This window comes from Falco rusticolus, chromosome 9, assembly GCF_015220075.1.
Source record: "Falco rusticolus isolate bFalRus1 chromosome 9, bFalRus1.pri, whole genome shotgun sequence".
NCBI classification, from domain to species: Eukaryota; Metazoa; Chordata; class Aves; order Falconiformes; family Falconidae; genus Falco; species Falco rusticolus.
The window spans coordinates 52,951,727-52,976,256 of NC_051195.1; the positions used below are offsets into that span (position 1 = coordinate 52,951,727).

General features: G+C 51.3%; 2 protein-coding genes across 11 annotated transcripts in view; one reads left to right on the forward strand and one right to left on the reverse strand.

The window, feature by feature from the left end:
• The first annotated feature begins 1,830 nt into the window (after positions 1–1,830).
• WNT8B (Wnt family member 8B) lies at positions 1,831–16,347 on the forward strand. The gene is made up of 6 exons (XM_037399321.1): positions 1,831–2,312; positions 8,665–8,698; positions 10,006–10,144; positions 11,532–11,657; positions 13,842–13,984; positions 14,405–16,347. Exons 1-6 carry the CDS (start codon positions 2,182–2,184, stop codon positions 14,960–14,962), a joined length of 1,131 nt encoding a protein of 376 aa, XP_037255218.1. The 5' UTR covers positions 1,831–2,181; the 3' UTR covers positions 14,963–16,347.
• Positions 16,348–19,422: 3,075 nt separating this feature from the next.
• Positions 19,423–24,530, reverse strand: part of SEC31B (SEC31 homolog B, COPII coat complex component) — a 38,884-nt gene continuing 33,776 nt past the window's right edge. For 7 of the 10 annotated variants that reach the window (XM_037399316.1, XM_037399315.1, XM_037399314.1 and 4 more), the window contains 3 exons: positions 24,064–24,180; positions 22,599–22,670; positions 19,423–21,865 (listed from right to left, as the gene is read on the reverse strand). In XM_037399316.1, coding sequence (XP_037255213.1) covers positions 21,686–21,865; positions 22,599–22,670; positions 24,064–24,180 — 369 coding nt within the window. In that variant the 3' untranslated portion in view covers positions 19,423–21,685. The remainder of the gene's footprint in view (positions 21,866–22,598; positions 22,671–24,063; positions 24,181–24,530) is intronic. The other 3 variants (XM_037399319.1, XM_037399318.1, XM_037399317.1) reach the window with 1 other exon arrangement.

Below are 24,530 nucleotides of genomic sequence, written 5' to 3' on the forward strand. Positions count from 1 at the left end.
TCCCCCTTATTTTTGCAATCCCCTTACTTAATTTGTCCTGGAGTAAACAGAAATAGCTCACCCCAGAAAACCCAATGGCATCCTTCCTTTCCAGTTGGTCAAGACACGCTTGAAGTGTTGCATGATTTCAAAATGCTGTTGCTGCTAGACCTGAGGAATGAGAAAACTCTGGTTTCAGAGTCCTAAAACAGACACTTGGAGACTTACAAGAAATAACTGGAAAGTCTTCCGCTTCCTCCTGCTGTTGGAAACCAACGTCAGTTGCAGGGTGGCAGCATCCCTCGGGCACTGTCCTGGTGGGGCTGAGCCCCCGCAGGGCACTCAGCCTCTGGGCAGCCCCTCGGCTCCCCAGGGCAACTTCAGCCTCTGCAGCTGCTCCCTGCACCAGGTCCGGGACAGCCTCTGCTGGCAGGGAGAGCGCAGCTACTACTGGTGCTTGAATTAGGCCACGAAAACCATTAAACTGTGCTAAACATCACAGCACTGACATTCTATTTCAATGTAACAAATACATAAATAATTAAAGGACTTATTTCCCTCACCTTTCAGTCTCTTGGCCCTTATCTTCTGGATAAATATGCAAGCTTTTTCTCAGTAACACCTTGGTTTTTAAAATGCTCACAGCTCTAGGATCTGGGGCTTTAATTAGTGCAAATACCGTCAGCCTTGCTGTAATAGGATGCAGCTGGGAGGCACAGCTGGCCCTGGGATTAGTTGCTGGCAGCTGCTTTTTCTCCTCACCTAGGTGCTTGCACATTGCTTGGGGCAAGGGTCCCTGCTGCCTGGGTGGGCAGTGCCCTGGGCAGAGGCAGTGTTTATCCATGGTGCCCAGCTGGACTGGGCACGGGGTGGCCAAAGCCTGGCCAAGAACACATCTCCCCCAGCCTGTGCCGGCTGGAGGGACCTTCTTTCACCTGCAGTGGCCCCGAGCAGAGCTCAGCCTCCGGCCAGCTGTGCCTGATGGCTCTGCTCTAGGGTCTCACTCCCCTTCAACTCCTGCCCTGGTCCAGTCCTCCTGCCTGGCAGCTGCACCCCGCCTGAGATGAGTTTGACAGGTCTTTTAGCTGATTACGGCCACAGCACAAAAGCCTACCATGTGCTGCGGAGAAGATGCTCCTGTGGCTGTGGGACAGGGTGGCAGAGCTGGTCCTGCTGAGCTGGAGCCAGCTGGAGCAGCCGCTGTGGGTGGTGTGATGCTGACCTGGATGTCCCACGTGGCCAGGAGGCACGGACTGGATACACTTGCAAGTAGCTCCAGCAGCTCTCGTCCTGGGAGAAGCCCTCACTGGGACACTGCTGACCCTCCCAAGCTGAAGGCCCCCCCCCCATGCACTGCATAGGAAACTCTGAAAGCAAAAACTTAAGGGGGAATGGGAAGGTTTATTCTGAGGCCTTTCTCCCAGAGTGACTGCAGTGTGTTGCAAACAGGAGGTGGGAAGAAAGAGTGGATCTCTGTGATAAAGGAGGAGCAGATGGAGGTGGGAATTGGCCCCAGTTCCTCTTTGACTCTCAGGGGAGACTGAGGCAGAGACGATGACATTCAGGTGCCTGTTCCCTGGCTTTGTCCCTGTAGCACGCTGCATGCCTGCAGGCAGCGGGCACAGGTGACATGGACCCAAGCCCGCACCCCAGGGTGCTCCTGCCCCAGCAGTGGAGGAGGTGAGCCGCAAGCAACCCTTCCAGTTGCCTTTGCAGGGGATGGAGAGGCAAAGCAGTGCTGGTGGAGATTGAATCTAGTGATTACTTTAAGGGATTTGCTGTCTCTTTCTTTATCCCCCCCCCCCTCTTTTTTTTTCTTTTTTTTTTTTTTTTCCCCTTTTACCTCCCTCTTATCCCTTTCGTGGTGCATTTGTCTTCGAGGAACCCGGGGTGTTCTTTTCATCAGTTCAATCTCTCTCTGGCACTTGAGTCCTGATTGGCTGAAAGACTTAGGGGAAAAAAAAATCTTTAATTAAGTAGATAATCTCTTCTTAGGAAGTTCTGCAGCTCCATTTCACCAACCCCCTTTAGCTCTTACTTTAGGATTGGTTACCCTTTGCAGAAGTTGAGATTCAGGGGGCATATTCCTCTTCATCACACCAGGACTGCCAGGTGGAAATTAACTCCAACCCTCCCCTAATTTTGTTGTGTTTCTTTTTCTTTTTTTTTTTCTTCTTTTTTTTTTTTTGTTCTTTTTCTCTGATGGTGGTGGTGGTACCCAAGGTTTTTTTTAGGATCTCCTTTCTCCCTCTTTATTTGGATTTTGTATTTCACATGGACCCTTATCTGGGCATCTTCTTCCTCACTCCCTTCTTCCAATCCTGCTGTGCTTGGTGAGTATTGAGAGCACCTTGGTCTGTGTCCCAGGCAGGTGCTCTTCCCGGACACCCTAAGGAAATTCCTCTTCACCTTCCTAAATGCCCCCTCTTTCCCACTTAGCTCAGTTCTGGTCTTTAATGGGACCAGGTATTTAACTAAGTCCCAACACACTCATTGGCAGAGATGTTAGAGCTGAGAAAGTCCCCCTTCTGTCCCACACCTCCCAACAATAACTAAATGGGCCAAATGATGAGCTGGGGTAAAACAGAGGAAAGCAGACATGGAGGATCTAACCCCACACTTCCAACTGGGAAGACAACCCAGTGGCAGAGCCAGGGATTTCTGTTTTTCCAAAGGCTCGCAGTCAGCTTGTGTCTTGTCTTAATCAAATCCAGTGGGGCTTCTCCCACGCTCCCTGAAAAGGACAGTCCCCGATTAAGAGTTCAGAGCCGGCAGGAGGGAGTCACATCCACAGGAGCATCCCTCCGGATGAGCAGTCTGGGACCCGGGTGCCTTGGCAGGCACAGGGTCAGGATTACACATGTCTGAAATTCATGTATTAGGATTTCCTGGGGAGAAGCTTTTGATACAGAGATTGTTATAGCTTGGTTCCCAGCCACCTGGGTCCCACCAGACCAGTTCCCCCCCAAAAAAACCTGCAGTCATCTCCTGTGGGCCCCTTGCTCTCTCCTATGGGTGGTTTTGCATTTTTTTCCAGAACCACTTTATAAGGGCAAACAGAAAGAGATTACACTTGCCTTAAGTCTTGTATCATTCCTTGCGGAGTGTGTCTGTCCCATGCCCAAATGGAGAAGGACTCAAATGTATGGCTCTGTAGGTATTTTTTCCTATGCGATTTTTACTGAGCATCCAAACTTTATTCTCTGTTTCTGTGATGCCGCAGAGAATCTGCTCAGTGGGTTACAGACTTATCTCTAACAGCAAAGAAAGTCTTTTCCTCTTCAGATGCTAAAATCCCCTGCCTCTCCCATAGCAGATCTCTAGGGTTATTACCATGGGTGAAGAAATCAAAATTACTGAAAAGAGAAACTCAAGAGTAAACGAGAACTCATTCCTGTTAGACTAGGAGTGAAATTTATTTTCTTTCAGAGATTTTTCTACTCCCTTCATTAAAACAATGTGCAACAATTTGTATACGGCTAAACATGACAGAGCAGCAAACTCGAGATAGATCTCCCTTCTGAAACAAGGGGAATACGTATGTTACGTAGAAAGGCTAGGCAGGAACTCATACTGATTTTATTGGGTTTTTTTTCCTCCTCTGTGTGTGCCTTGCTTATCTCAATACAAACAGGTTTAGAATACTTTAAAAGATAAAAAAAGAAACTGATGTTTTAAAGAAACCATTCCAAGATGAGTAATTTCAGAGCACAAAGTAGAGTTAAATACAGAAATTCTAGGCATTTTCAATGGAAGTTGGATGTCTAAGTTCCCTGTCTGCCTTTCAGAAGTTTTTATCCAAGAGAAAAGTTTATGGATCAAGATAGACCTGCTTCTCTCCACGTGTTGCTCACAGGTCTTGATTTTCTGAAGGAAAGGAAAATTGAAAACTTTATTCAAAATGATCTTTTTACAGACCCTGTCCCTTAACTCTTGAGGAGAAAAAAGCAAGGTTTGTGGGAATCATAGAATAATCCTGCCTGAAATTTTTCCCGGTCTTTATCTGACTGAGCAGCTTAAAATGCAGTAAGATTCTTTCTTCCTGTGATTTAAGCACAAGAATTGGGAGGGGGGGGGGGCAATACAGATCGACCACAATTTTGTTATGTATATATGTGGCCATTTCCCTTCTCTGAGCGTAGATTAGATTCTGCCATGTCAGCTAGGTTGAATGATCAGCGTGTTTCTAGATAAGCAAAATATCAGAGCCACATTTAGGAACTAAAACCCAAATAAATATAACAAATAAGAGAGAAATGAAGGAAGAAAAAAAAAAAAGTAAAGCTTAAAATGTTAATTAATTGCTTCACAGTCTCCTATCTCGTGGGAATAATGTAACAATCTCTAGTGCAGCAGTTTGTTTTTACATGGTTTTTTACACTTTAGCTGTGGGATCACCTTTAGGTTTCAGTATCATTGGTTTTCTAGTAACTTGGGGGAGTTTGTACTTGAGGACAGAACTCACATCCCGAGTGAAATTGTATCCATTTTCTGTATTTACAATAATGACAGTAAAGATCTAAATACGGGATGGGATTTTTTTTTTTAAATTTTCTAAAGAGCTGAACCAGCAGCACAGTAGCATGAGTGGGTGATAAGGTATCAAATACTTTAACAGAGATTTGATAAGGCTCTTGGGACACATTAAACTGGGGATGGGGGCGGGGAGGAGTGCTGATACAGGTTAAAGTTGTAACTGAGCAGAAATTATCAGAGGCTTGTTAGTATTTGGTATACGTAAAATATAATGGGGCAGCTGCTTGGCAGGTTTATTTGCTTTTGGGTTCAACAAAACTATGATGGAGACCTCCTGCTATAAATATTCATTAGCCTTGAGATAATTTCCTAATACCAGATGCAATGAAAATCACTTGCCCTAGATTTTCTTTTTACCTGGATGCACAGAGTAGCAGCAAGGGAAGCAGTGTGTCCTGCTCTGGGCCCTGCATGGGCTGGGAGGGGGCTGAGGAGTTCAGTGGGTCTCATCTCTCAATCTGCTAAGGTCTGTCACTGCTCCATGTCCATGTAATGCTGTCCTGGAGTTCGAAGGTGGAGGGAAAGGCTTTAGATAGCTGGAAACCCTGTAAACTTTCTGGGAGGAGAGAAATATTTTTAAGCCTTTCTTTTCATGTGTGTGATTTCAAAAAGTTCTGGGTTAGTGTGGTGACACTGAAGTCATGGGAATGGGACTGGTTTGGTTCTGTTGTGGGTGCAGCTAGCTAGCTAGTTTAGGATTACATTCGACTTTCCTTTTTAGTGGTATGGAAAATCCATAGAAATAAATAAAGAAATAAAAGTCACGCTACAGACACAAAAATGAAGAGAGATTCATTTTCAGAATGATTCCTATTTGCAGCCCAGAGGTGACTCTAGCGGTATTGTCAACATATGTGGGACAAGCGGCTTAATTACTCTCTGCCTTTGCTGGAGACGATATCCAGAATAGACATGCATTTTTCTTAGCTAGATCATACAAGCAAAGGCAAAGCACACAGATTTTTGTCTCCATTATTATCTTTCCTTCCCTCTCAGCATAAGTAAGAAAAAATTTAGCTAGCCTTCAGCCATACAACAGTCCTGTTGCCACCTCTCCCAAATCTACTTGTAGCTGCAGGAGTTGAATGTGGGGGGGTTAAGTGTACCCGTCTAAATGAATCCTTTACTTGTCTAAGTCCCACAAACCTGCCCAGCAGCATGCCTGCCTGTTGATCAGATAGCTCAGGGAAAATGCCTTCTGTCTCTCCGACTTAATAAAAATGTTTAGAATATCCTGCTGGGAAATTGCTACTGTACCATTTGCTCAGCTGCAGATGGTGCATTGGCATATCCTGAACTTGGCCTTTTTGTGAACCTTGAGGTTTATCCTGGGAGGATCAGATGCTCTGCTTCAATGCAGTTATGTCAACTGACACCTGCCAACAGGCTGCTTTGCTGTAAACCTTGAACTTGTGGATAATCATCCTCCTCCAAAAGCCACCCTTGCAGTGGCTCAGATGTTCCTAATCCAAGATGAGGCTAGTGAGGGTTTGAAGCAAATCCTTCCTGCGCACTGTGAATTTGGCTTTTCCTACACAGGTGGGAAGCGATGCAGATGGGATATATCTCTTGTTTTGGCCACAAAAGCAAGATAAGAGAGGACTTGCAATTCTCTAGATCTTGCCTGCACAGGGGCATTTTAGCAGAGTTTTGTCACAGCTGCTATCAGGGGCTCAGATTCACACTCACACCATCCTGAGTGTGGTCCCTGTAGCAAAGCACTTAAGGTCAAGGCAAAGGACAGGAGGGAAACCAGATGGAAAAATGACTTGTTCATGCTGCTACCCAGTTGCATTAGGATGGGGACCCATGGAGCTTACACAGTCTGAATAGCCCCAGGTTCATGGCCCTGTGTGATTCAGGTCACCCAATGCTCTAATCACCCTGCTACAGATGCTGTCTCTCCAAGTCCCAGGAAATATTTAATTAGCTGTACAATGCAGGAGCAGCTCCCAAAGGAAAATTCCTCTGCAAAACAGCCATCGACTTCATGCTAAAGTACCCACAGGGGCTGGAACGCAGCCGGGTCTGAATCCCAGGCCTGGAACAAAGGGATCTCCTGCTCTCACAGTGCCCTGGCAACAGCCCTCTCCCTCCGGTTTTGACCCAGAGGAATCTTTCCCAAAGTAAGCTTCATCAACATGGACACACTTACACACACACAAAAAAAAAGAAAAAAAAAAAAAAAGAGGTCAGACTTGCCAGAGTGAAACTTTGCAGACTAATTCTCTCAAGTCTTTCTAAATTGCGAGGTAAGAGCAAAAATCAGGGGTTTTTTTTTCATTTTGACCAAGCTAAAATAATGAGACCTGCTTTTTGTGGTATATCTCAGAGAGGATCTCCATGAGGGCAATTCTAGCAGAGGTAAAACAGGCTTGCTGACCACAGGGGCAGTTTTCCAGGGCAAGGAAATAACCGGTCGAAATCTCTCATGCATCTGATGTCTCCCTGTGTCCATGGCAGGGCTGCAGCATGGCAGCATGTTGTCCCTCAGCTTGGCACAGCAGTGCCCGCCTCTGCCTGCACTCAAGCCCACCCCGAGATGCCCCATACTCTCTGATGGATTTGTAGCACAACAGGACAGTGCCTTCCTCTCCCTTATCAAGGGTACCTGTGGCTCCAGACAGCATCGCCTGAAAACACACAGGGAGGAAAAACCTTGTCCTAACCCACACCTTTCTCCCCCACATCCAGCTACAGTCCACCCAGCTACTGGTACTTTTAGGGAATGGAGTGGAGCTAGAAAAGCAGCAAGCATCATTGCATGGCGGGGAGCCCAACTGCAAAGCAGAGCGTGCTGCTGTGCTGCAGGGACAGTGTGGGTGGATGCTCTGCGAGGGCTAGCTGAAAAGGAGAGGCACCCTTCACTGGGGGACATCCAGCATTTGGAGCAGAACATCATCTTGAAAAGCAGCTGAATAGTCTGGTTTCTCTCAGTGTGTGCTCTAGCTTTTTCCCCAGTTGCTCAGTCACTGCAAGGTCTCCATCCACCCATGCCACCTCTCTGCCCTCAGCATCCTCCCCTGGGGATAACAGCACTCACCCATCTTTCTGGAGTGCCGGCAGGGAAGGTGCTCCAGTCACCCATGAGAAATAGCGATGAGGGTTATTTTGCAAACCTGGAGAGACTGAAGTGTTTGCAGGAGAAACCTCCCTTTTTTTGTTTCATTTCTGGCTAGGGATATTTGGGGTTGGCTCTTGGGCCTTTTGAAAGCCTTGGTCCTTTCTGCCATGACATAGTTAAGCTGGATTCACCCAGCCATTCTCCAGATCCCTGATGGTGGTCACTGCACCACATGGAGCCCTCACACTGACCGACCGCTGGCATCAAAACAGTCTTTCTTGCTGGAGAGAGACTCAGACTGACCAGCATCGGCTCTGCTCTGCAAGCCCTGGGGAAAGGGACAGAGACCAGCCACACTACCTTGTGGCCCCTGGAGATGATCCCTCCACTGCGAACAGCAAAAAGTTTAATTTTGGCTAGGACCGCTCCCCTTCCCACACCCCCAGTCCCCCCCCCATGCAGTGCCCAGCAGGATGGGGAGGACAAGTGTGTTTGTGCTCAGCCATTACCAGGACATGACCAAGAGGAGAGCATGGGCAGCCAGAGCCGGCACCACAGGAAAGCAAGGGACAATGACCTGGGGGGCTGGTGCCAGAATGCACGCTGTGAAGGAGTGTGGCATGACCTCCTCCTTCGCTCCATGTGGTCCAGCAGGGAGAGCAGTGCTGGCACATGGTCCAGCTCCTGGGGCAGGGGGCAATGCTACCCTGAGTTAAGTGAGCGGCAGTTTGGTAAGGTAAAAAGCAAGGCTGGGAGAAGAGGAAAGCACTAAAAAAAATGGGGAGATTGGTACAGAGGGCAGCTGTGCAGAGGAAAGCACCAGGAGGGAGCAGCAAGGGGGCCACAGCCCAGCACAGCCTGGTTCGGGGAGTGGGGTAGCAGGAAGGAGAGGGCACCATCCTGAGCAGTGAGAGGAGATGGGGGGAGACCAAAAGTGCCTGCAGCCAGGAGACAAGCAGGCTGCGGGGGGGGGGGGGGGGGGGGGGGGGGGCACGCAGGGTGAGAGGAGAGCCCTGGGATGCCAGGCATTCCCCAGGCCTTTCTGCCATCACCCCTTCCCTGCTGACACTGTCTCTGTCTTCCAGGTCAGTGAATAATTTCCTGATGACGGGCCCCAAGGTAAGAGAAATCCCTTTGATCTCTGCCCCTGATTCTGCTAAAGCCAGGGACAGGGGGCTCCTCCTTCCCACTCCCCTCCACCCAGCCCGGCCCACTGCTCCCCTCACCCCCTGCTTTCCAGCAACAAGGCAGAGGAGGACCAGAAATGAGCTGCAGCTCCCCAGGCTGTGTCAGCCCTGAAAAAAATTGGCCCTCTGGTCCTTTCAAGCTGGTTGTGGCCAGATATTGGAGATGTGTCTATTGGCAGCAGCTGAGGCTCTCAGCTGTCATATATTGCTTCCTGATGATCAGGTTAGCATCAGGACCCACATTCATAGAGCTGGAAAGGTACTTTCTGTAGGGCCTGCAAAATGCACTTCCCAGGGAGCACGACAGGAATTGCCAAGACCTTGTTCAGTATTTTTGACCTCCTGCCTTGTTGCACCTCTCTTTCAGAGGCTTTTTTTTTTTTTCCTAGACAGGACCAGTTGTAAAATTTGTCTGATTTCTGTCCTGCCCGTTCCACAGGAACACCTCCGTGCCCACCTAGCTCTTTTTACAGCCTCAGTGCTATGGTGGAGCGACCTTGCCCTGAAGCTCTGGCTGTCCCCCTAGGGCCACAGTGAAGGAGGAGGCAGGCTGAGGTGCCTGCCAGCCCGGAGCCCCTGGGCTCTGAGGAGAAGGCTCTGCCTTTGCTCTTGCTGGAGAGATCAGGGGTTCCCCACTGCAGGGGCTGGCTGGCACATCTCCTAACATGGCTAACAGCCGATGGCTCAGCCTTCTCCCCCCAGGAGGCTCTGGCTCTGACCTGGCACAGCAGAAAATGCATTTGCTGCTGCTGGTGGCAAGCTCTGCTCCCCAGGGGAGCCAAACCTGAGAGACCTCCTCAGCTCTGCACATCTTGTCTTTGTAAGATGGCATGAAAGTTGTTTTCAGTTGAAGGCCAGCCTCCTGGGGAGCCCGGGCCCATGTTCTTCCAAGTGTTTTGCGCTGTGCTTCACCTCCTGTCTAGAGCTGAGGGCAGCAGGACCCGCGGTACGCGGTGCAGAGCAGGGAGGCTGTGCCTGCACCGGCCCCACGCTGCGCGGGAAGCGGCTGGGGCCTCGCCAGCTTCGTGTTGCCTGCGATAGAAACTAGGGCTGCTGGGTGACTCTCCTGGGCCCTGAGAGCAGCCTGGTGACATTCCCAACCTGTCACCCGTGGGGCTGTCCCTGCATGCTGGCCTACGCGTCCTGACTCAGTTTTGCAATTTAACGCTGTGGGGGGAGCGGAGGCCGAAGCGGGGCTCGCACCATGCCCCCTCCTGACCTGCTGCTCTCTGCTCCTAGGCCTATCTCATCTACTCCAGCAGCGTGGCGGCTGGGGCGCAGAGCGGCATCGAGGAATGCAAGTTCCAGTTTGCCTGGGACCGCTGGAACTGCCCTGAGAGGGCACTGCAGCTCTCCAGCCATGGTGGGCTGCGCAGCGGTAAGGAAAGCATTGGATACCACTACCGGGACCCCCTCGCTGCAGGTTAGAGCCCATGGGCCCCTCCTTTCTTCCAAAGTGCCTCCTTTTCTTCCCCATCCCCACTTGGATATGCCTCTCCTGGGACTGCCCCAGAGGGATCTTTCCCGGAGGCCCTTCACATGGCAGCTCCCAAGCACGCGCTGGGATCTAGCTTCCAGGCAAGGCAGCCACATGGTGCCCGTGTCACCTCCGGACCTGCCCAGCCCCGGCTGGCACGGGACAGGAGTGTCCCCCCAGCCCTGACACAGCTGGCTCCTGCCGAGGCACCACGCCGACCTGTGGCACAGGCTGTGGCACGTGCTGTGCCTCAATGGTGTCTCTCACCAGGGTGTCCCAGGGAGGCTGAGAACCACCGTGGTGTGGCAGGGTGGCAGTCAGAGGGATGTGGCTAAAGCGAGCAGTGAAGGGTTCATCTCTGGCTGTGCTCTGGCCGACAGGCAGGAGAAAAGTCTTCCCACAGCTTCCAGATGTCAGAGTCACCTTGGGCAGAAGTCCAGCATCCATGACCGGTGCCACTGCAGGGCATGGGGCTGTGGTCGTTGTCACTGTACCCCATTCCTTACCTGTCTGCAGGCGCCAGGAAATGTTTCAGTGCATGCCTGCTCCCCACGTGTGATGCCAGGCTGAGCTCACACCTGCCCTGTGCAGGCAGGACCTGGCTATGCAGGAGAGCCTGGGGCCTCTGGTGGGGCTGGCAGCAGATGAGGGACCAGGGCCCCAGGAAGAGGTGGGCAGAGTTTTCAGAGTGGGGCCTTGAGGAGGCCATTGCAGCACACTCTGGGGCTGGGAGCAGGTCCCTGAACCATTCCCCTCAAGGTTACCTGCTCAGATCTGGACCTTGCTGCTATTAAACAAAAGCCAAAGGCTCAGTGAAGCCAGCTGGTGATCATCACACGGATCCTGGCGGGTAGGTATTGTCACAGCTCTGAGCCCTGGGCAGTGTCCAGCAGCAGGTAAGGCTCGAGGGGGCTCTGGGGAAGGCCTCTGATCCTTGGAGGGGGCCTCTTCTCCTCTGGGGTGTGTTAGTGGGGCATGAGGGACACCTGGCTGGCTGTGCTGCATCCCCACTGCTGAGCTCCCACAAGGACAGCCAAGTGCTAAACTTGTCCACAGCCTTGGAAAAGGCAGAAGCCAGCCCGGATCAAATTTGGGAGCTTCTGTCTTTGTGCAGTTCAAGCGAAAACAAAGCTAATCTGACACACAGGGCCCCCTCTCCACCCCACAGAGCCCAGCCCATTGCAAATCTCTTCCTGCACAGTCTTCTGCATGGCAGGAGTAATTTCTAACACTGGTCTTGCTGTGAAATCTTCAGCACATCTCCTCTCCTTGTATTTCCACTTGACAGCAAACCGAGAAACTGCGTTTGTCCATGCCATCAGCTCCGCGGGCGTCATGTACACGCTCACCCGGAACTGCAGCCTGGGGGACTTTGACAACTGTGGCTGCGACGACTCCCGCAATGGGCAGCTGGGTAAGGAGAGCTGAGCCATGTCTCCCTCTCACGTCCCAGGCAGAAGGAGACAGCTCCCCACCTCTCCTCCATCAGGGCCTGCAGAAACAGCTCCTCTTCCCAGTCCCCGTGCCTGGAAATAATGCCCAGAGCAGAGTTTTGCCTGGCTCAAACAATGGCAGCTCAGTGGAAGCTAACAGCGCCACGTGCAATTCACACCAGCTGATGCCGAGCCCTTGATGTTTTTCATTGCTTTCTAAATGAGCAGGAAAGTCGAAGGGGGTTGCAGCTTCCCTGGTTCAAATCTAGGGCAACTATTTTAAGCTGCTGGAGGGAATGACTGTTGTACAGGCAGAGGGGAGGATCTGACGCCGTGCATCTAAACAGCAGGTCTGGTTAGAGCAGTGCTGGTCAGGGACCATGGGACTCCCAAGGCCTGCAGGGCCAGGGTGGCCCCAGAGCAGAATTACCAGAAGGGAAAGCAGGGCAGCATTCATAAGCCCCTCCAGCATCTGTCAGCGTGGCAGGCATCTGGGCACATAGCCTGCACCCTGCTCCTCTCACGGTGGTACCCAGGCTCGCAGCCACTAAATACTCCTGGGGTGTGTGTGTGTGTGTGTGTGTGTGTGTGTGTGTGAGCCCCAGGCTGTGCTGCTTCAGCTCTCCACTCAGCTTCCACAGAAAACACTGACGTTTGGTCTTTTGTTTTAAATGGGAAAGGGCCAAATTTCTAATCATCAAAATCTTTTAAAAGCCATTCCCCACACAGACACACTGGGCAGTCAGTATGTGTCAGTTTATGACAAACTTCTCTAGAGTGTCCGGTATGTAGTAATAATAGTTTTTAAAACAGCCACTGCTGCTTAGGTGTCCTGGGCATGGGGTAGCCCATCTCTAGCAGAGCAAGACTTTTGGCCAATGACACACCAAATTTTATCTTCTCTGGAAAACTAATTTAGTCATGCTGCATGCACTTCTTTTCCCCAAAACATATCTGTTTTTCATGAAAATTTTCCATTGTGAACTTAAGACCTTGGAAGGCAAAGGAAACTTTTGGGCTTGTCCAAAACAGTGTGATTCAATCCTAAATGCTGTTGCACTAAATGGAAGTTGGTGGAAGGTTTCCATTCTCCCTTTGGTTCCAGCTCTTGATTTGACCTTTGTCATCTGCAGCAATTACCAGCCTCCCGTGAGGCACCCCTGCCTTTCCCTGGGAGAGGGCAGAGCAATGCTCTGGGGAAGTCCAGGCAAGAGCCTTCCAAGACAGGCACAAGGCCATTAAACCACAAGTCCCAAGATGTACCACCAAGGCATGTTAGGGTCAGAATGTTCCAGATTTCAAACCTTCACACAGAATTTAGCATTTCTCCCTAGAAGGAGAAGCAGCAAACCATATGACACATTTCCAGTTAGCCGAGCTAAGTTATTGAGCTCCCATGTGCTAGGAGAAGTACCTTCCACATCTTGCCATGCAGTTTCCCAGTTCAGTGCTGACTCCTTTGTTTCTTTATGATAACTGGAAAATCAGACCCTTCTGAGATACCAAACATTGTCCCAGGATTCCAGGTGTACCAGAAAGAGGGCCTCCCTGATACGTGTGTGCCAGGCTTTCGTTGTTTCCCGGCAGAGGAGAATCTGTTCCCTCTGATCAGAGTGCCTCCACCAGGTTGCTAATCCACGGTAGCAAGTTGCTGTCCCTGTGAGTCAGGCTGAACCAGCTCAGGTCGGGGTTTGAGGGAAGGTCATTAAAGACCCAAAGCCTTATCTATATGGCTACTAATGCATGATAAATACTAATGCATGCATCTCCTTCTCTGGAGACATTCAAAACCTGCCTGGACATGATCCTGTGCAACCTGCTCTAGGAGAACCTGCTTTAGGAGGGGGTCGGACTAGATCTTCAGAGGTCTTTTCCAGCCCTGACCAGTCTGTGATTCTGTGATAATTCTGAATCCTGCTCTATAGAAAGCCTGGAAATCCCTGTTTGTCACTTCAGACACGTTCTTCCCCACCTGCCTGAGCCACTCACTGCCCAGACCTCAACAGTAACGGCACGAGCCCAAGCCGGGGGCAGCAGGGGATACTGCCAGGCAAAAGGCTGGGTTTGCTCCACACATTCCGAGACCCTTTCTTGTCCCCAGAGCCACAAGCCAGGCAGGCATGGGGCTGATTCTCTGACAGCACACATCTCATCTCCTTTCCTAGGGGGGCAAGGCTGGCTGTGGGGAGGCTGCAGCGACAACGTGGGCTTTGGGGAAGCCATTTCCAAGCAGTTTGTGGATGCCCTGGAGACTGGACAAGATGCCAGAGCTGCTATGAACCTGCATAACAACGAGGCGGGTAGAAAGGTGAGCCCCTCTCTCCCTCCAGACCTGGCAGCGCATGCCATGTTGGCTCTGGCTGTTCGCTGTGGAGAGTCACAACTTGCTGTGGCTAAAAAAAAGAAACGAGAAACGACTGCCTCACTGAGGAGGGGGCGGCAGCAGTGCTGACACGATCGGTGGTGGTTGTTCCAAAGTAGCAAACCTCCCGCGACTGCGCTGTTAGTGGCTTCCCGCTGTTCCCTGTCTCCCAGTCAAGGGGCAGTACCCTGGGGAAGCAAATTTGCGAGCTTTAAGCCCACAGCCCCCGGCAGGAGCGCTGCACAGGCAGGGCTGATGGCAGACCCTCTGCAGGCCTGGAGCAGTGTTTCTCCGTGCACTGCAGCACAGAGGTGACTCCTCTGGGCTTTCTCCTGTACCCCCTCCCTCTCTCTCCTCACCCTGTAGGCTGTGAAAGGGACCATGAAACGAACCTGCAAATGCCACGGCGTATCAGGGAGCTGCACCACCCAGACCTGCTGGCTGCAGCTGCCCGAGTTCCGGGAGGTGGGTGCTTACCTCAAGGAGAGGTACCACAAAGCCCTGAAGGTGGACTTGCTGCAGGGGGCAGGGAACAGTGCTGCCAGCCGGGGAGCCATTGCTGAGACCTTCAGCTCCATCTCCAAGAAGGAGCTGGTCCATTTAGAAGACTCTCCTGACTACTGCCTGGAGAACAAGACGCTGGGGCTGCTGGGCACGGAAGGCAGGGAGTGTCTGAAGAGGGGCAAGGCACTCAGCAAGTGGGAGAAGCGGAGCTGCCGGCGGCTGTGTGGGGACTGCGGGCTGGCAGTGGAGGAGAGGCGAGCCGAGATGGTGTCCAGCTGCAACTGCAAGTTCCACTGGTGCTGTGCCGTGCGGTGTGAGCAGTGCCGCAAAAGGGTCACCAAGTATTTCTGCGTCCGCAAGGAGAAGCGGGAGCGGAGCAGGGGTGCTGGGGCCAGCCGCAAGCTCAAGAGAAAGCTCTAACTTGATTCTACTCTTCCATGGTTCGTTCTGCCCCTCTCCTCCCCTGCCCTCCCCACCAGCCCCCAGCACCACTTCCCTTTGGCTTAGTTTTAATCTCATTCCCAACGCCACCTTGCTGGGGCTCAGGCAAGGTGAAAGAGCTGGCACGAGCCCCTGGGCCTTGACATACAGGGCACTTCCCCCATCAGTGCATGGGTGATAACTTCTGGGAAGAGCCTCAGGTGTTGGCAAAGCAAGACGAGATTTGGTCTCTTCGATTCAGAGTCACTCTGTCCAGCAGCTATGGTTTTACCACTGCAAACACCGGCGGTCTCAGTGGTTCCTGCTCTTTTGAGCTCGTCTGTTCCCCAAACGAGCACCTGCTCTGGGCTTTTGAGTAAGTGAGATCAACACTTAGGAAAACACAGGGAAGCTGAGATAGCACCACCAGAGCTTGGCAACTCAGCAACTTCAGAAAGAGAAGAGGCTTCTTAAAAAAAGAGAGGCACTAGAATAAAGTTGTTACTGCATTTATTAAGCCCTGTGCTGTGAGGGAATAGAAAAGGCACACAACTCCTTCCCACAGCCAGCCAGCCTCCGGGAGGCCCGCAGCATTACCGCCCATCCTTTGGCAGCTTTACTAAACTCTCCAGGCCTTTACTTTCCCCGCATTTGAGATGGCAGCAGCAAAATTGACACTGCTACTTGACCGGTTCATTAAACAGCTGTCCAAAAGAGGAGTCCCATCACTTGCTTTTTACATGCTTTCTCTGTAACGCCCAAGCCTCCAGGTCTGGTCTCCCCAGCATCCCTGCCAAAGCCCTTGCCTGATGCCACAAAGATGCTTTCACACTCCTCCAGTCCCTCTTCCCTCCCGAATCTCTCCCAGAGAGGAGCTGCCAGCTGAGCCCATTCCCCACCTCCTGCTGTACTTGCCAAGCACTCGTAACCTGTCAGCTAACTAACTAAATACTTCCCCCTAGTCTGAGAAAATAATGTCAGTTACTATTTAATGGTGTTGTAAATAGGAAAGTGAAGCACTTTGAAGTTTAATTTATTGCACAGTTACTGTGATGTATACGTAACAGTTTTTCCTCTACCGCTTGTTGTATATATTCTATAAGCTAAACAAGCAGCAGGAAGGTTTTGTTGATACATCTCCATTCCCTCACCATGGCTGGGGTAGGGAGGGAAGAAGCTGTCAGCTGCAGGACCTGGGGAAGGTCACCGCACATCACAGTGACATCCCCAGGCTGTGAGGTTATCGTCTGCTTTGCTGTTTGAAGTGTCCTTTGGCCAGATGAGAAGCCAGCAGAGCTAAGTTACTGGCTATTAGACCTATCTTGTAGCCAATATTTGTAAACCAATAGCCAATGCAATAAACCAGTAGCCAAGTGCTTGCAAAATGCTGTTGTGTCTGAGTAGTTGGGTGTTTTTTTTCATCCAGCCACATGTGTGGATGTGTGTAGTTAGTTCTGGAGACTAAAACCCAGCTGCTTACCTGCCTGTTTAGCCTAACAAGAGGTGACCAGTTCCCTCCACACAGCACCGCCGCAGTTCCTACCAGGAGGGGAAAGGGCTGGCTCTCTCTTTGAGCTTGCTTGAGGCTGCATCCAACTGCAATGCAGCTGCCAGGAGGAAAGCGGGCGGGAGGGGGCAGACGGGGCCCAGTTGCCCACTTCAGAGATGGTACATTAAAGCTGCTCCACAGTCTGTATGTTTCTCTTGGTTATCAGATACCACCTCAATCTCAGGGCTACTTCGTTGGGGGTGGGAAGTTGGACCCAGGGCAAGGTGGGGTCTCAGCAGAGCAAGAGCATTCATGTCAAGCAAGAATCTGGCCCTTCAAAAATGGCAAGAAAATATCTTGGCCCATTCTCAGGGAAACCTGAAACACTTCCACTTCACACACAAACCACCAGCTGATTCCACAAAGGTCCGTATTACTACAGTGACCCTTCCCTCTGTCTCCCTTGCGTCTCCGTCAGCCGTTCCTCCATCTCCCTGTAGTGAGAACACATCCCTGCACAGGAATTGACAAGATGGTAAGAACCTCTTGCCCAGCAGCAGGAGCTCCAGCACGGGCTGCTTGAGGGCCACTGCAAGGCGGAGAGGACAGCTTCTACCTCCTCATCCCTCTGTGCCCCCCGAGTCCACAGCCAGCTGGAAGCATAAGAGAAGATGTGGAGGCTGTTTCCCATTTCGGCCCGTTGCCCAGCACATGGCAAGCTGCATTCCCCTGTCCTGGCCCCGTGGCTGAAATTGCGGCCCCATGGCACAGCCCGGGATGTGCCCACCGGGGCACAGTGATGCCTGTTGGTGATGGGCACATGTGGGGAGCACTGCGGGTGCAAGCCCATCACCGCGTGCTTCTTTCCTCTGGAGAAAATGGCGACCAGGCAGCTGCAAAATGTGCTGACCTCAGCAGCGGGTCGGGGCTGGAGGGTCCCCCCTCCCTGGTGCACTGAGCTCTCAGCTGCAAGGGCCCTGCTGCCATTGTGCGGCAGGATTGGATGCTTCCATGTATTCATTTCTATTTAATGAAGGCGCATTCCTCAGAGGAGAAATATTTACATTCAGCTTCCCAGGTGGTCACCTTCGCCCAGATGACACACAAACAGGCAGCCCCCCGCTCCCTTTTCCAATCCAAACCTCTTTAGAGGGCTCAGCGAGGAGGGGAGGGAGGGGAGGGGGGCTGCTGGGGAAGCAGAATAGAGAAGGGAACAAAATGCTAATAAATCAGCCAGCCAGCCCTTATCCCCTCCCCTCTGTGGAGTCAATGGAAAGTGTCATTTCACATGCTAATCCCCCTCCACTCTCTTCACAACACCTTTTCCGAAAAGTGTTTGGGAAAAGTCCTTGTGGCCCGTTTACAGCTCCCTGCCGCTTCGGATTCCTTCTTGTCTAAGGCCGTGGCCCCGTGTGGGTCTCTCCCTCCAGCAGGGCTCCTTACAAAAAAAAATCTCAACAAAGACTTTGGAGTTCATCAGCCTCCCACTGAAATTCACAGCTGCTGAACAAACTAATCCCCTCTCTTGGTCTTTCTTCCTTTCAATGGGTTCTTGGCTTCAAAGACACTTTGGGAAAGGACTTTGTGGGGACTCACACTGCTCCCTCAATAGAAGTTAGTGCAAGCATTATCTTCAGAGCAAGTGGCTTTACAAACAAATACTGCCTAACAATCTCTGCCCCTCCAGCTCCCCCAAACACACAGAAGCCTAGCCTGCAGACATGATGTTATCTGCAACAGGATTAAAGCTCTGTTCTCTGTGCCCGGGGACCCTTTCCTATCACACCCCAATTCTTTGTCAACCCAAAGGCCTTCTCACCCAGCAGAAAACGCTTTCTCTGCCGAGTGCTGCAGGGATGCTGTAGTAGCATGTGCCCACGCAGGAAGCAGCAACACTGAGGAGCCGCTGTCCATAAACCAGCGGCTGTTACTGGCCAGCAGAGACAGTGCTGTAAGTGCAGGAGCACGGGGCTTGAGAGGACATGTACTGCACCAGGGCCACAGACACAGGGCTTCCACCACAAGCCTCTCAGAGTCCCTCGCATGGGTCACCCCACTTCCCCCTGCCTGGTCTCCCTACCAAGAGTTTTCGGGACAGCGCTCTCGCTGGGGAAAACCTGAAGAAAACTGAGCAACAGTGGGACAAAGGGACAAGCAGGAAGGACTGGCAGCACAGGCTGGATAAATAGCTGGTCTCTGCCTGAGTCCATAGGCAGCGGAAGCTGTGTGTGCTGGAGGGAACTAAAGTCAAATGCACCCGAGAAGTACATGGAAAAATCCGTACTTACTTCAGTGGTACAAGCAGCCCGAGTTAAAGAAAGAGAAGGGCTGGACTACACAGGGTACTCCAACTGGACCCAGAAAGGCGGAATCTAAGAAATACCAGGCTTGTTAAATGATCTCAGAAAGCTAGGACTTTCCTTATATGCTCATTAAGCAGCAAACGTGTGCCTCCAGGGCTACCTGCTCACCTGTATAGCATCAGAAGGGTTTATAACACAAGTACTGCCCTTGAAAATCAGCTTGCACCTTCCTGATGGGGGACAGCTGGGAGGCCAGACTGGTTGCTAACTGCTCCCAGACTGGGCTGCAAAAGCTCGGCAAAACTCCTTTGCACTTGGCATTTGCCTCTGCCAGCAGCAGATGTGACAAAGGCTGGTTTTCCCTGAATGCGTGTGCTGTGTCCTTAACACCCCAGAACTCTCATAAACCCTGGTCCCTTCTCAGCAATGGCCCCTTCAGATCTTCCCCATCCAAACAATTTTTCTCAACCTTTACTTCCTCCCAAGTCCTCCACCCACAAGCCAGGTAATAGTCCTGCATATTTCAGAGTCTCCCACACACTGACTGGCTGGCCTATACGGACATACTAGCTAACTGCCAGCAACAAGAAAACCAAAAACTTTTTGAGATTACATCAGTCGTTTTGCAGAAGCTAGTTTGATTCCCTCCCAATTTTATCTCAGTACTGATATTTCACTTTAGCCTCTTCACCTCCTTAAAAGCTTGAATGAAATCAGCCAACAGATTCAGAAGTTGTTAGCTAATGGTAAGAGCTGGCAATTCAGTGGTACAAATCTGATTTCCACACAGGTCAGACCCTCAGCCTGTCTGCAGTGGCATGGCTTCAGTGGTGTAACATCTCATCAAAGGCTCTCTCTTTACTTACTGACACACTGGCAACTCCAGATGTCAAGTGTAAAAAAACCCAGCACTGCTGAGACTCCCCAAGAGAACCTCAGCCATCCTGGGCACCTTCTTGTGTCTGACGCAGAGGAACAGTCACAACTGAGGTAGGTGATCTGAAGAAGATCGGTTCTCTTGACCCTGCAAGCCTTAGGGCGCAGGTACAGCTTGGGGTCACACCACACCAGGAAGGCTGCTGCCCATGGCAGCAGAGCCCAGAACTTGGTTTGCTCCATGCTGTTCTCAACTGACCCTTCACCAAAGCTGAGAACTCAGCTCGCAGTGGGTGGCCCTGCAGACTGAGGGAAGTCCCCTGTAGCCAGAGGTGACAAGCCTATGAAAAAAAGCTAGCAGCATCACAAACCACAGCTTTTATTTCACGGTTCTGTGATCTCTCAGTGCATCAAACCACAGCAATAGAAACAACACAGCAGCAACAAGGAGGCACTTTGACCTGGAAAGGACAGAATGAGACATGTCCACTCCCTTCCTTCGCTGATTCTCCTCCCTCCTAAGTTTCATGGTAGAGCAGGCTGACTCGTGTGAGTCGCTGAACCACAGGCCCACAATGGCATCATCAGTCAAGCAGCAAGCAGAGGCAGCAGGGGCTGGCTGCAGCCAAATGTTGGGAAGAAGCCTTGCTCCCCGCTAGGGCCAAACGATTACGTTGCCAGGTTAGCATGAAAAAGGGTGAAAGACAGGAAGGCAAGGAGGGTGGAAGAGAAGGGAAGACACACACACAGAGATACGCCCCAAAATCCCACCTGCCCTTCCAGAATTCTTTCCCAGGACAGATATACTTCATTTGTCTATTTTACCCCAGAGGAAATGCCAGTGATGAAAAGCCCCCACACAGCCATATCCTCGAGACCTAAAAGCATCACCTCCTGCAGCGTATCTCTACCACCGTAGTGCCAAGGGGCCTTTCAGAACCACCTTGGCATGTATTATTACTGCAGGCAGAATGAATGCACTACACTTGGAACAATGAGCTGTCTCCCCCTGCTCAAGTCTGGGCTGGTCAGAGCAGCCAGAGGGGATTCTTTATGAGACCTGAACAATCCCTGCTGCTCTTGAAGCCCCTAGATAGTCTGGAAAGCCCGATGTAGGAAGCCTTTAGATAACACCAGTGGGTAAAAACCCAACTGTGCTAACAAAAAGGAAGTGAAAAAGGCCAGGAGCCAGAGAGGGCAACTTTGGGCTAAAAGTTAGCCCAAAACCAGGATGCAACTGGCTTTGAGGAGGAGCACACTGAGCAACCCAACCCGCTAGCACTCCTGAAAGGGAGAGTCCCAGGAGCTGGAAGGGGGAATCAGCCCTGGGCCTGAAACATAAAGGGCTGAAGCCTGCAGCTTATGAGGGAAAAGATACGACGGGACAGAGGGTAAACAGGAGACTTGACTATGAAGAGAGGGCTGGGTGAAGAAAGAGAGAAAACCAAAACTAGCCCAGAGCAGGCTGGTAGTTAGCCCTAGTTGTAGCAGGATATGAGTGCAGGTGGGTGAGAGGGTGAGTTAAAGATGAGAATGAAGAGAAAGGAGGAACAAGAAGAGAGATCTTCACTGCAGCCCAGCAGAGCAGGGACACCCCAGCTTGGCTCCCTGCCGTCACTCAGACAGTTTACACTGCAGCAGGGAATAGAGCCCGAGGCCCTTCTGCCTGAGGGCACTGCAGGTGCCAGCCCTGGTTGTCTCCTAGAAAAAGCAATGTCAGCCTGGGAGGGAAGGAGTTTCCCCTTTGTGCCAGGGATATAGGGAAGAGGCAGGATCTCTGTGCAACCTGGATAGCCTGAAATTGAGATCCCTTGGGCTGGGAAGCAGCCTCAGACTAGTAAGAAAGGAGAGAGAGAAAGAACAGTCTCCAGGAGTCCTGGGCACCAGTGGGCTGTCCGAGGAGCGGATGGGGCCAGGCACACTGGCCCAGCACGGTCCCAGGCACTGGCACAGACTTATTTCTCCAGTCAGAGGGAGAGTCCACAACCTGCAGCACATCAACAGCTGAGGGAGTCCACCAGCTCTCAGTGCGCCCTGTTCCAGCTACTCCACACTTCACACATTTAGCTTGCCAGCAATGGTCATGAGGACTTTCAGGATGGGCATGAAACCAGACACCTCACTGAAACTGCTGCTGCTCACCACTTGGGTGTGAACCAGGAGACCCTGTTGGTAGTTTCTAGCCTCAACGCAGCGGGCAATTTCATGGAGACCCATGAGGATGGCTGGAGAGAGCTGTGGGGAGGGAGCAGAAATGAGTCAGCATGCTCAGCACTGTAACACAGGCCCCCCTCCTTTCCTCCACTCCCTTCCCTCCCATTCTCTATCTCATCCTCACCAAACAGCACCTACACAGTCAAGCCCTGGCAGGAAGGATAGCTTGCCTCTTCCTTTGGTTTCCCAGCCTACAACAAATGTTAATTTAATACCCAGGCTGGGTTACAGTGAATGCAAGTCCTAAGTAACAACATTTCAGCACTACTTGAATATCTGATGTGTTTGATGCCATAGGTCCATCTAGCACAGATTCCTGTCTCTGTTCAGGCCTAATATGGACACAGAGAAAGCATGTATGTTAAAAGGATTCTTCCTTTGAAAGCTATCCCTCCAGCAACTGGAATCAGCAGCTTCAGAGTTTTCTAACCCAGAGGCTACACCAGGTTCACACTTCACTACCCCCAGTTGCCCCTTCCCATCTGGAACCGGTCTATATGTCAGTATACCTCCTGCAGGTAAAAGCACCCTGCAAATACCTCCCTAGCTTCTCCTTACACTATGTCTGTGCCAAGTGTAAGGAAGAAGAGATAAGGCTTGGATTCAAGATGCGTTATCAGGTTTTGGCACTCCCCTAGCTTTCTCAAGAGGATATGCGCTGGTAACACTGGGATGGACACCAAGGCCCACAACCCAGTGCAAAGATGGGATCAGGAACCCGGCTGGACCACAGGGAATGGTGGCATCTACTTACCGCCTGCTCACGGAGCTTCTCATACAGGCACTCCAGACGCTGCAATGCATCCTCCAGCTTCCTTCGGGTTTTCTGAAGTGAAACAGGTATTGCTAGCTCTGCCAGAGCTTCAAAGCCACCTCTCCCAGAACTAAGCTGTTCTTGCTCAGTCCGTCCCCACCTCTGTTCTTCCCACAGCACCTTACAATTCAGCTGCATCTCAGCCCCTGCCAACCAGGGACTGTGAGACGAGCCAGCCATGCCCTCACCGTGCACAAATACATGCAGGCATTCTCTCCCCAACACAGGAAGCTGGATTTGCCCCTCTTCCCATCTCCCAGCCTAGGCGTTCCTCCCTTCTGCCAGTGCTTGCAGACCACAGGACAGAGTGACTACTTCCAAAGCTTGACAAACACCCACTAGTTGAAGGCAGCCTCACCCTGACTGCCCTAAGTAACAACTTCCTCCTGGTCTCCTTGAAGAAAAGAGGAAATATTCTTCCCACTCTAGGTAAGCACCAAGGGCCCAAGTACTGAAGCTCTGGTGGGGCTGACTCCATTAACGCTACCTTAGGTAACCCACTCACAGGTAAATCATACCATGGACAGGAATGCCTCGCTCTGGGAAACACTGAGACACACGTGGCAGCCTTAGGAGCTCAGATGCACTGCTTTGCTGTACCAACCCAGCTATTCAAACTCCACGTTAAGCTGAGTGCTTAAGCCCAACCCAACAATCCTTTCTCTGTCCAAAGAGGTAACCTTTAGGTCATTCTCGCAGCAATTGCTACACTGCACTCTCAGAAAGCACACAGCCAACATGCCGAAGCTGCTGCCACACACAAATTGTCTGACTCTGGGACAGCAGTTTGGGCTCAGTGTTCATCCCAACACCCAGTAAGCAGAGGTATTCCAAAAAGCTTCATCGTGCCCCCAAGCTCTGGGAAGACTTCGCAACTTCACACAATGCTGCAAGCACTGCTTTTCTGCTTCCAGACAGTCTGGCCTGATACATTCGTGCAACGTGACATGTATACAAACAGCCTTCCAGGAACCAGCGTGGAGAAATTACAGTGACTTGGACACAAAGATTGTCTGGCCTTCTTTCTAGCCAGGATAGCTCAGCTCTTCCCCCCAAGTTCTGAGGATAGCTGGTAATACTAGCTCTGTAGGAACTACCTACAGATCAAGCTGGTGAAAAATGAAGTTGAATTAGTTGGGTCATTGCTTCTACTTTCCTCAGAGAAAAGAGCCAGGACAGAACCATCGCTCCAGAAAAGCAACAAGAAGCAGCAGATAAATGCTAGAGAATGCATCTCAGCTCCCAAGAGATGAACAAGCTTATGGCCTAAAGGAAGGAGGCAGAGAGATATTAACTTGATTATAGGGACAAGACTCTTCCTCTCTTTTCCCAGCCAAAAGAAGGAAGCACCAGTCAAACATCTATGAGAGCAAAGAAGCCAAAGATCAGAGAAGGGAGGACTTACTGGATCAGTGGCAACGGCAGAGCAGCGTCGCACCAACCCTTCAAATGTGGCCTTCAGAGCCTGGTGCTCAGGGGGCACCTCTTTCCTCTCAACCCTCTCCACGGGTAGCTGGTGATACTGAGAAGAGAGAGAAGCAGCTGAATGAAACAGGAGCATGAAAGGCTGGAGCAGGTAGATACCCCTCCTGCACTATGAACAGAAAGCATTTTACCCCTTTGCAAATCCAGAGAATACCTGGAAGCACAGAGTTAGATTATCATCTTCAGACTGTGGTATAGCTTCAGGCCTCTGCGGATTCTCAACTCCAAAAACAGGCTGACAGCCTGCCTGGCCTCCCTCCCTCGCTCCCAGCTGTGCCCAGGTGTCATTTCCACCCTGGCAATTCCTCTAACACTCAGGCAGGGATGTCTTATAAGGGCTAGGGAGCAACACAAGCCCTGCAGCTGCCAACTAATAAGAATCTCAAA

Excerpts from the sequence above, each read along its gene's own strand:
- WNT8B (XM_037399321.1), top strand. The coding sequence starts at position 2,182 with ATGGTGGTGGTGGTACCCAAGGTTTTTTTTAGGATCTCCTTTCTCCCT. Across the intron at positions 8,699-10,005 it reads TCCTGATGACGGGCCCCAAG|GCCTATCTCATCTACTCCAG; the intron begins GTAAGAGAAATC and ends CTCTGCTCCTAG. Across the intron at positions 13,985-14,404 it reads ACAACGAGGCGGGTAGAAAG|GCTGTGAAAGGGACCATGAA; the intron begins GTGAGCCCCTCT and ends CTCACCCTGTAG.